Genomic DNA, 11,830 nt, shown 5'->3' on the forward strand with positions numbered 1-11,830 from the left:
ATGGAAATTCTACAGAAAGATGTGTGAGCTGGAGCTGAGACCACCTCTCTCTCTCTCTTATGACTACTGCAAACAGACAGGAAGATTCGCTTAATGGGCACAGGACACATAGGAGCTATGTCCATGAGACCACCAGGGATCATAGACAGGGCAACCAGAAGTATTTGGAGGGTTAGGGAAGGAGAGAGAAAGGTGTTACGAAAATGAGAAAAATAACTGGAGTCAAGTCAGGCTCAACTGGAAAAGTTTCACACAGGTGAATCTTCAGAGGAGTATTTATAGAGGGAAGGAACCCCAAACATGTCCCACATAGACTGAGAGAAAGGTCACACGTCTATGGCAAACAGACAAAAATCCAGGGAGCCTGTGGATCATCCACGGGGTACAAGCCAGCAACATACTGTTATTTAAAAGCAAGCATACTGCTGCATTGTACTAACAGGTGCTCAGCATGAAAAGGCCAGGAGGCAAATCTTGCTGCTTCATATGAGACAGACCTGTGGTAAAAGTTAGAGCATCCACTGTTATATGGTTTGCATTTGAAGGGTATACAGACATGGCCAAGGATCCAGAGAACTCATTAGAGAGAGTTTCTAGTAGCTATCAATAAAGGTGAAAAGAAGCTAAGATGTGTCAATCTTTGAGTCTGAAGTCAAACTCTGTTGGTCATCAGTCAGCTTCAATCAGCTTTGTCCAGCTTGAGTGTTTAAGCAACCACACAATTATTCAAAGCATTAAAATGTTTTGTTTCCATTTGGCCTATTTCGTGGAGTAGACTGAGCTAGGAAAAGGTTAAATAGTTTACTCAGGTTCTCATAGCAAACCATAAGCAAAACTAACATCATAATTTTAAATGCCAAGGCTGACCGTGGGATGTTTAATCCGCCAATCCACACTACCTTTCCTCATAATGGACACCCCCCATAGACTGTAGCAATGAAAGATGGAAAAATTCTCTGCAAATTTCCTGGAAGTGGGGGGAGGTGGATAAAACAAACTAAAAAGGAATGCCATGCCTCACTGCCGAGGCCCATATAAACACCATCCCCTTGTGTCCCCCTGGACTGATGACACAGGACACAGTCCATTTGATAAGCTGTCAGCAGATGGCTGGATCCCTTATTGTACCCATTACCCACCGACGTCAATTCCAAGCAGGAACAGTAATCTGTGCCCCAGACAGCAGATGGGGAATGAGGAGGTGTGTCTCATCTTGGGTCAAGGGGAAAAAACAGAAAGCCTTGTTCTCCACTCCAGTAGGTTTTTCTGTAAAACAAATCCATCACATAGCAACTGGAATGCACCGGTGTGTTTTCAGTGAATTGCAAAGGGTGTCACCAATAGCTCAGGGTTTTTCTTCACTTCTAACAAGGAGGAGGGAAGTAAAAAAATCAAACAGTGAAATCAAACCAGGTAACCCATTCTGTGTGGAAATCAAACTTCAAATACATTGTAAAGAAGACAAAATCAAATAGCAATGGCAAACCTAAAAAAGGAAGGAGTTCAGTATTACTGGCCTAAAAGTAATGACTAGGGGTTAAAGGGTCAGGAGAGTCAATTATTATTTGCTGAATGTCCAGCCTGGATAAAGCCTGCCTTATGCACATAGACAGCGAGGGTTAAACGGCACATGTTGCATTCCACTACGTCAAATCCCTAATCAGATGTCAGCACAGGCACACACAGAACCAACAAGAATTAAACAATTACACAAGACATCCCAAACAGGATCTTATCATTAAGTTCTTAAGACAAAGACAACATAACTGGATTTAAAGAAGACACAGGGCCACTAAGTTAAGACCACCAGTCTTTACAGACACAATCAAATTGTCAGGCATTTTAACCCTTCTTCTAGAAACTGTAGATTTTTAAGTCTCAAATAGCTATGAGAATCTTGTCCTACTAATCCCGTATTCCCAGTATGGCAAATCAGTTCTAAAGTTATTTCTGCCTCTTAACTTGCTTGGAGCTTTTTGATAAACAGCACAGTCACTCAGCAAATTCATTCATGGTCACCCATACCCCTGCCAAAATCATACACCAAGAGGGACTGATCATGCTTGAAGAAATACATATTGGTATAACTGGCAGACACAGATGATACTTTGCAAGGCATACTTAACAATGGCATTTTAGCCTGGCTGTCTGCTGATCTTGGGGAGCCTTCAGACATCTCCAGCTTGAGCTCTGCTACTTTAGTCATGCAAGCCTGTATCACTCTACAGTCCCAGGACATCTGAGAAATCAGATGAGACCACAAAGAAACCTGACAGCAGGAATATGAATCAAAAGCAAAACTCAGACATAAGCACTGCCCTTCCTTATGCTCCTGAACTTGGCAGTCACCCAAAGGCAGCATGGCATGGTAAGGATGTGAGTGACAAGGTCTGGCAAATGAGTATTTTGCAGACTGAAAAATGGGAGATGGGGAGACTAACCAATTTCCCTCCAACTCCTCTACTTTCCAGCCTAGAGGAAAATCACCTTTGTTGTAAATGTACCCTGACTGAGGAGGGAGGGCTTGCTGCAAAGTGAAAATTGAGTCATCCTGTTGAAAGACACACATCAGAGATGTTTCTGTGAAGCTATTCCTCGCACTTCAGCTAATGGCTCCCTTGCCTTGTCAGAATGTCTAAACTCCTCAGAAGTTATGGCTACAACATAGCTGAATTCAGCTAATTACTTGCCAAAGCACTTCTTTGGACACAATGTTTCCCTTTGGAATGTACACAGTCACAGGAAACATTTTAACTTCTTTCTCCAGGCCTAAACTAATGTATTACAACCCTAAATAAGATAATGCATATGAAAGTTCCTTCTAAACAGCAAAGTGCTAGCCAAGTGTAAGGCAGCATTAACCATATATACTCTCATTAGTCATTGCTGCAACCAAGTCAGAAGATTGTTTCCAATCACCTGCTGTTAATTCTTTTGAGGACACACATCAACTTTTTAAAAAGCCACGCATTCATGCTTCCCAGGAGGAATCACATGGAGGGTATGGAAAAATTGGATTCCTCAAAGGCTAGGTTCCCCAGTAGGCCAAAGGTTATTTATTTAAATGAAACAAAGGAGCAATTTAAGGGTAACTGGGGGGCTTAGAATTCCTCAGTGTGACTCTGTTCTCTGTCCCCATCCTATAGCTTCAGAGCTTAATCCAAGCACAGGTCAGTAGGAAATGCACAGGTGACAAAAATTAGTCCACAGTCCCCAAAATACCCACCCCACTCCCAAAAGCCATCATCCTCTGCATACATACCCAAGGCTGGCCTGAATGGGTTGACTTTACTGGGGAGACACAGGGAGAGCAAAAGATGAACAGGGCCTGGCCACCTGATCTTTGCAGAGAAGGAACCAGTTTCTTTTTCCTGCACAATGAGGTCAAAAGCATTTCAGAATAACACTCTGTCGGATCCCCACCTACCTACCACTTACAGAGTAAAGAATCACAGAACATGGACCGTCAAGAGCTAGGAGTCCAAGTCTGCCTCATTTTACAGGTGAAAACACTGAGATTCAGGAAGAGTGCTGTACCCAAAGTCACATAACTGATTAATGCCAGAACTAGGTCTCCTGAGTCTTCCAAAAGCTTCTAAAATCTTTCATCTAAAAATCAGTGGTGCTGCCAGGTTTGACATCATCAAACCAGCAACAGTGCTGGTCAGGCTGAATTTAGTCCTTTGTTGACCTTGTAGAGAAGCTGTTGCCAGAGGCCTCGAGACCACTTCATAGAGGAGGCACCCCCTGACCCTCACCACCTGTCTTCCTAAAAATGCACTCCTGTCCCAAGAGCCTCACACAGTAGCAGTTGAGATGTGTTGTTTCCTCTCATTAACAAAAAGCCCATTCATAAAAAAGAAAGAAAGAGGACTGGCTCAAATTTACACAGGAGGTCTAGCTGGGACAGCCCTGGACTTCCTCTGAATGGCATCACTTCCCAAGAAGCCATCTCTTAGAAGCAAATAAAAAAAAAAAAAAACACTTCCTACTCTAGCCCTGCTCAACGCTAACAGCCACCAAAGCTATTCACAGCTTGTCACAAGGAAGGGACCAGGGGTCATTCACTGTATCTTACAGATTGGGAAACTGAGGCCAGGATCCTGTAATCAAATGAACCAGGAGAAACACAGAGCTACCAAGTACCCAAGTCAAGACACAACACCATCCTCATCTGCCCTCCCCCCTCCACCGCTGCCCCAGGACTGCCACCCACTGCCACCCTTGCTTTGGGATTCACAGCTTGCAACCCCAAGGAGAGTGGGTTTGCTTTCCAACCCAGCCACTAATTCATCTTTTGGCTGCAGGTAAAGGACCTCCTTCCTATCCCTATCTCTGAGCCCTACCAGGGCTGTAAAATGGAGATGATAATCTCAACCTCCTGCCTGACCCAGGGTTGTCACAAGTCTCCTGAGACTAACCTTCCAGAAATGTAAAAGTGATAAAGATGCTAATGACAGGCTTCCAAACTGCCCCTGAATAAAATACACCAGATTTGCCATAGCTGATGGCGTTCCCCTTTCCCCCAGCCTCCTCCTCCATGATTTTGTAGCGTGAGAGCATCTCTCTGCACAGGCTGAGTGCAGAAAGAGGCTCACTCTTGGTCCTCACCCAGATTATTTTTATGGATCTGGCGCCTTTCCTTTTCAATCCCATTTGGGTTCCTTAGCACTGCTAATGAGCAGGATCGGGAAGGTAAAGAAAGCAGCTCTCTGAGCACCACTGGACTGGGACCACAGAAGACAGAAAGTAAAAGATGGAGAGGTTGCTTGGCAAAAGACAGGTACCCTGTCACCACAGATAGAAAGCACCAGCCCCGAGTTCACGAGGCAGCCTGGGACCTCTTTCCTAGTACACTTAGTAGGAGTTTGGTGCTGCTTCAACTGCTCACAATTAAAAGGCACACCTTACCCGAAAAGCAGAAACTCCCAAATGAAAGCGTCAGTAAGAGAAACCCATACAAGTATTTCCCCCCAAAGTACCACAGTGGAGACAAGGAAGCATTATGCGACCACCCCCAGGAAAGAGTGTCACCAGGCCACTGGGAAACAAACTACCACAGAAGCCCAAGGGGTTGGGCCATGGGCCACAGAGTGATTCAGAAAGGGCTCCTGGCTGGGGTTGGACTTCCTGCTTGCACAAGGCCAGGGCAGGGCAGGGTGGGGAGGGGCAACGGCCTGAGTGCCAGTCGTTCCTAGGGCTTGGAGCATAGGCTTCCTCACTTCCACTGTGGGGCTGATACAGTGCGTACAGGTGAGACAAAGGCAAATCGGAAATGAGCACAAAGGCAACCACTCATTGGAAAACCATCTGTAAGGGTCCCACTTCCCGCAGCAATGAGGTGTTCTACGCTACCGAGTGTCCTCAGCACACAAATGACTCTTATCACTTAGGCTGCCCAGGAAAAAGTCAACAGACTCACATGCATCATGGTGACCAGGTGACAGGGGTTGAGCAGGTAGATGACGGTCTTGGTGGCGAACTTAAAGCCCACCTCCACCCCGAAGGTCAGGCACAGGGCTACTAAGAGCAGATTCTTGCTCAGGCTCTCCTTGCCTTCCTCTGGCCGCTGGGTCACCTGCTCTGGCTGGCTGCCATGGCCACCCCTACCGTCTTCCTTCGTCTGCCTCAGGATGTGCCGCAGGGCCACCAGGATCTCCAACAGGGCCAGGGTCAGCACCACCACACTTTCCAGCAGCCGCTGCTGCCAAGAGAGGAAGGCAGCACAGTCGGGGCCCCCATTGCCTGCAAAACTGGGGTCCACGCCCCCATAGAGCCAGTCCAGGAGACTTTGGTAGCTATACCGGGACATGATGCAAAGTGGTTCCCCTTGCCCACTGTGCAGGAAGTAAGAGCGAGATGGAACACACGCCCAGAGGGTTGCCCGGGTGCTGGAACATGTAAGGAGGGCACACCCCCGCACCTCCCTCCAGACACCGGGGCACCGAGAGCAGGGGAGGGACGCTACACGCGAGGCCCTGGGTACAGTGCTGGCTCTAACTTGTCCCCACGGCTGTCTGGGGAGCCCCCCGCGCTTCTCCAGTGGCCACCAACGAGGCAGGGTTGAAAGGAGCCGTTGGCCAATCTAAAAGGAAGGAGAGGAAAAAAAAAAAGGTCTCAAAGAGGCAATTGCATCGGGAATTACGAAGCGGGGAGGGGTAAATAGCAAGGGAAGAAAAGGGGAACAGGAGCAGCGGTGAAGCAAGCAGGGCTCAGGGGAAGCCAGAGGCCGAGAGGGTCAGGGCGGGGGCGCCGTGGGAACCCGGCAGTGCGGCGGGAGCGACCCCGGGGAGGCACAGGGGGTGAGAGCGCGGGGACACGCGGAGGCTAGGAGAGCAGCTAGCGGGGCCGGGCAGGCGGGGAGGGCGACGGGGATGGCAGGGACGCCCGACTCCTCGTCTCACGCACTCCACAGGGGGATGTCTTACTCCTGCAACCGCGTGGCCGTCTCTGCCCCCAGCTAGCAACTTCGCCGCGACGGGCCCCTCCAGCCAATTTAGAGCCGTCCCGGTCCAGCCTCCCCGGCCCCGGGTACACCCCCGAGCCCCCAGCTCCACCCCCCGGCCGCAGACGCCCGCCCTCCGGGCAGCACCACCCCCAGCCCGCCGCCCGCCCGGGACCTGCCCCCCTCGCGCAAGCAGCGGCGGGAGGAAGAGCCGGCAGGGAGGGCTGGAGGCCGGGCCAGCCGGGGGCTGGCCCGTCCGTCGGCCACCTCCCTCCGCCCCGGCGCTGCATCTTCCCGCGCCACCCGCCCGGCCCCGGGGACGGGCCGCCGCGCCCCTCGGGGCTCCACTCACCGGCAACTCGGCTCGCGGCCCCGGCTCGGGCGACCGCTCGGCTCGCGAGCTCCTCGCGCCGGGCGCTGGGCTCCCCTGGCGGCCGCAGCCACCGCTGCCGCCGCCGCCGCGCTCGGCTCCTCCTCCTCTTCTTCCTCCCCCTTGCAGCGGCCGCGCTCGCTTCCTCCTTCTTCTCCTCCCTCTCTCCTCCCCCTCGCCGCCGCTACCTCCCTCCTCCCGTCCGGTGGAGCCTCTCGCCACCCCCACCCCTCCCACCCCCACGCCCTGGGGCCACCACTACCCCCTTCGCCTGCCTCCCTGCGCGGCCTCTTGCGCTCCCCACCACCACCACCGCGTCCACCATTCACACCTCCCAGCCTCCCTCCCCCGGCGCAGTCTCCGCCTCCTTCCTCCTCCTGCCCGGCCTGCCTCGTCTTCTGCACTCGCGGAGCCTGCACGCGTGCACAGACACCCTCCTTCACTACCGCGTGCGGAATTCGCCTCCTCGGCCGAGCTCGGCGGGCGGACTCCGCCTCTGTGACTGCCCTGCTCCTCCCGGGGCGCGTCTCTGTACCCTGGAAACCAGAGCCGGCACTTAGCGGGCCCTCGCTAACTTCTTGGCGAAATGAATAAGCCTGTCTAGCGAGGAGCGGCCGCGCAGGCGGGCATGGCTCGCAAGCCGGGGCTGGCTGCGTACGACCTTCTCCTCTTCGCCGGTCCTCCTGGCGGCCACCTAGCCGGACACTCACGCAGGACCAGGAAGGCAGCGTCTGCCCTCACAGCGCGTTCCCCACTTGAGCGCACAGGGCCCAGCCTTCTTACCCCTGCTCTTCCCCCTCGTGCTCCGATCCGGGATTTTCCTTCCCACCTCCAGCCACACAGCCCACCCCTTCCTTCTCCCCGGCTCCGGACAAGCCCTCAGCGTAGAGCAGCGAGAGGGAAAGGAGTGACCCCTGACCTCTTAACCCCTCCTGCTGCTTCCTATCCGCCCAGAGAAAGGATCAGCCAGGACGCTGTCACGTGCACAAGCAAGTCTGAGCCCCAAACTGGATATGAGCACGCAGCTGATTGAAACTGGTTCCCCTCTTCCCTGCTGCTTTCTATCTACCCACTGTGTTTGCTCTCCTTAGGACAAGGAGACTGGAAAAGACCTTCTCAGAATCTACCCCCACGTTGATTTAATATGTACTGAAGAGTCACAGTGAATTAGAAGAATAGCCACAAAAACACAGTTAGGCACCTTGCCTAGAAAACACTTTTGGATGTTGGCAGCAAGCCAGGCTCCAAACGTACAATACAATCTACTGTATTATCAAGTTAGTGCCCTCCCATCCTTTCCAAGTCTGTCTCTCCCGACAAATATAGCCAGGTAGTCTTGTCTGACTCCAGGCTGTGGATGGCATCTGGCGTAGTCCTGATGCTTTAAAGTGGTGATTAATAAAGAACAACACCAAAGAGGCTCGCTGGTTCTTCTTCTCTGGCATTTGGTTAAATTCCCAGCAACACAACCAAGGAGTATGAAGGACAAAGCTGTGGTGCTACTGGCAATGGCATGCAGCACCCAGGCCCATCAAAGGGCCTATCCTAGCCTGTCCCGTGCTTGCAAAATGTGCATCTTTAATGACTGTAGCCAGGCCAATTTCCTCACCTGAGCCATAGATTCCTGTCTTTCAGGGGTATAATATCAAAGCACTTTCAGGATCTGGGTTCTGTTTATGCCATGTACTTGCTGTGTCATCTTGGGTAATTTACTCAGCCTCTCTGTGCCTCATTTTCTTCCTCTATTAGTTGAAAGATACGATAGCTACTTCATAAGGTTATGCTCAAAGAGCTGAATTTTCTTGAAGCGTTATATTCAAAAAGCTGAATTTTCTGGAACATTATGTAGTATCTGGTACATAGAAAGTACCCACTAAATGCTACCTGTTGTTACCCATCTCTGCATTTGCACGTGTGTGCACACACACAAACACCCACATTCAAATTCAGTCCCCTCCTCCACCTCTGCGTGAACAGTCACACCCATCCTTCAAAGCCCACACAAAATCACACTCTCCCCAACAATTCCAGCTCCCACCAGCTCCCAGCACTCTCTCCCACCTCTCAACCTTCTATAGCATTTATTGCTTGTACTAGTCATTTTATTCTGAATCACATACTGCCTTCCATTGTTCTCTCACTGTGAGTCCTGTCTCCCACATCTGGCTCCTTGAGAGCAGGGGATGAATCTTAATCTTTTCTAACCCCACCACCAGGCAGCACCTAGATTTAGTATTAAGATACTAAATAAACAATAGGAGGATTATTGTCCCCTTAGGCCAAAAGAAAACAAAAACAAAAACAAGCAATACTGAGCTAAAATTGTGTGTCAAATTTTAGAAACAAAAGAAGCTTCACACAAATGTCCTGATCATTTCTTTGCTGGGTATTATTGTGTCCAAACATTAACAAGAGCAAATGAACTTTGCTTTGTTAAGTAGAGCTTTGAAGTGCGTAGTGAAAAGGGAACCTGGAATCCAGGATCAGTTTTACCTTGGGGGAAAATCATCTCTTCCTCCATGCTTCATTGGACCCAAGGCACAATGAGGGGGTGGGACTAGAGATAATTTCTAAGATACTTGCTGGCTCTAAACTTGATGATGCTATGAAGTCAACCATCCTATCTTTTCATCCCAGTTGTAGTTGAATCTTTTTTTTTTTTTTTGACAGGCAGAGTGGACAGTGAGAGAGAGAGAGACAGAGAGAAAGGTCTTCCTTTTGGCCGTTGGTTCACCCTCCAATGACCGCTGCGGCCTGCGCACCGCGCTGATCCGATGGCAGGAGCCAGCTGCTTCTCCTGGTCTCCCATGGGGTGCAGGGCCCAAGCACTTGGGCCATCCTCCACTGCACTCCTGGGCCATAGCAGAGAGCTGGCCTGGAAGAGGGGCAACCAGGACAGAATCCGGCGCCCCGACCGAGACTAGAACCTGGTGTGCCGGCACTGCAAGGTGGAGGATTAGCCTAGTGAGCCACGGCGCCGGCCACTTGTTTGAATCTTAAAACCAGAAGGCTGTTCTACCTGGCTTGATGATATGAGCCACCTCTCTGCCTGTGGAGACAATGTCCTAAATTCTTTGGGTCAAAGTACATTCCCTACAATGAGCTCACTTGACCTCCTGTGGAATGTGAAGTGTCCAAAATTATTACTTCTGTTGGACCACTGACAAATGGGGGCTCAGAAAAGCGAGAGACTTGGCACAAGATCACACAAGTTAATGGCAGAGCAAACACCAAAACTTGGAGTTCTTTCTCCTTGACTTGGCCATCTAAACTTTTCTTCTCCTGCACTTTATTCTTGGAATCTATTCCTACCCCCTCTATCCACAATGGAACCTGAAAGTCAAATGCACACATGATCTCCCACAAGCAAAAAGCAATGCATAGGGGCCAGGGCTGTGGCATAGTAGGCTAAGCCTCTGCCTGCGGCACCGGCATCCCACGTGGGCACTGGTTTGTATCCCAGCTGCTCCTCTTCCCATCCAGCTCCCTGCTAATGGCCTGGGAAAGCAGTAGAAGATGGCCCAAGTGCTTGTGCCCCTGCACCCATGTGGGAGATCCAGAGGAGACTCCTGACTCCTGGCTTCAGATCTGCTCCGGCCATTGGGACCATTTGGGGAATGAACCAGTGGATGAAAGACCTTTCTCTCTGTCTCTCCCTCTCTCTGTCTGTAACTCTACCTCTCAAAAAAATAAATAAAATATTGTTTTAAAAGAGCAATGCACACTCCCAATATTGTATGAAGTGTATTCAGTAATAATAAACTGGAAGTGTATAGAGAATGAAGAGAGAAGCATGTATCTTGATCTGACTGCATACTACTTTTCCTCACCGTACTCCCCATTCATTCAACATCAGCGTTCATTCTAGAAATGTTTGCTGAGGCTCTAGTATGTGTATAGGAATGTGTTTGACTTGTGGGCAATCCCTGTCCTTAAGAAGCTTAAAATCCAGCTAAACAGAGAACTCACAACCATGGAAGGCTAGACAGCAATATGGAGGGAGGTATAAACACAGGCCAAGCACATAAGTGCTGCTATCACAGGAGCAAATGTTACTTTATCGAGTGAACTGCCCAGGCGAGGAGAACAAGAGGAATTCAGGGTTAATGCAATACCAAGCAAGGGTCTCCTATGGGGAGAAGGGGCAGCACGGCAGGGACTATTGGGAAATGCTCACAAGAACAAAGGAGGAAGCCCCCTAAAGTTCTGTGTCTGGATCTGGGTGGTGTTACTTGGGTGGACACACATGTAAACACTCTGAGAGCTACGTACTTTCAACCAGTACATTTTATGGCAATTATATCTCAGGCTTTAAAAAAAAATTCAGGAGCTGGATTTTCCTGGGAGATCTTCATGGAGGAAGAGGAAGTGAATCTAACCCTGTGTCTGTCACCTCAGGCTTCACTTGAAAATCATCCTAGCATCTTTCGAAGAATACTGATTTGAAGGCTCCACCCTAGACCAGTACAGTCAAAAGCTCTGGAAGTAGACATTAGGATGAGTCCTTTTTAAAAACCAAGATTGAGAACGACTATGGATCTAATCCCCACAGCAAGGAAATTAAACTAGAGCTGATCAAAGACCAATAAGTGACCAACTGCTTTACATGCAGTATCTCATTTAAGCCTACAACAAACAGCCCTGAGAGCTAGGTACCATTGTTGCATTCCCTGTTTTACAGACGAAAACAGTGGAGGCCCGGATCATGCTATCCCTAAGTGCCAAAGCTGAGGTTTCATTCCAGATCTGCTAGCTTCAAAGCCACTGTGCTGACTCCATGTACAATAGTCACGTCACTGGGAAAATACACATACAGGCAAAGGCTTTCGGTAGATGAACTGGCCATACATGAAGAGATCACTGCTTTTAATTTTTTCCTTTTTATTGAGGGTTAACTTATGTCCACTAAGATGAATTATTAGTCTTACAGGTACAGCTCTATGAGTTTGACAGATGTACACAGCACTGTATCACCACCCAGATCTTCATGCCCACCTGCTAGTTAATGCCCACCC

The 11,830-nt window shown here is 49.9% G+C and overlaps 1 protein-coding gene across 8 annotated transcripts in view; it reads right to left on the reverse strand.

Moving 5' to 3' along the window:
• TMEM164 (transmembrane protein 164) overlaps nucleotides 1-7,297 on the reverse strand; it is a 168,428-nt gene extending 161,131 nt beyond the window's left edge. The window contains exons 1-3 of one of the 8 annotated variants that reach the window (XM_070066411.1): nucleotides 7,147-7,297; nucleotides 5,423-5,704; nucleotides 3,263-3,371 (exon numbers count right to left, since the gene is read on the reverse strand). In XM_070066411.1, coding sequence (XP_069922512.1) covers nucleotides 3,263-3,371; nucleotides 5,423-5,424 — 111 coding nt within the window. In that variant the 5' untranslated portion in view covers nucleotides 5,425-5,704; nucleotides 7,147-7,297. Of the gene's footprint in view, nucleotides 1-3,262; nucleotides 3,372-5,422; nucleotides 6,086-6,408; nucleotides 6,545-6,797; nucleotides 6,968-7,090 lie in introns of those variants that run through there. The other 7 variants (XM_070066410.1, XM_070066405.1, XM_070066408.1 and 4 more) reach the window with 7 other exon arrangements.
• Nucleotides 7,298-11,830: the final 4,533 nt, after the last annotated feature.

This window comes from Oryctolagus cuniculus, chromosome X (genome assembly GCF_964237555.1).
Source record: "Oryctolagus cuniculus chromosome X, mOryCun1.1, whole genome shotgun sequence".
Lineage (NCBI taxonomy): Eukaryota > Metazoa > Chordata > Mammalia > Lagomorpha > Leporidae > Oryctolagus > Oryctolagus cuniculus.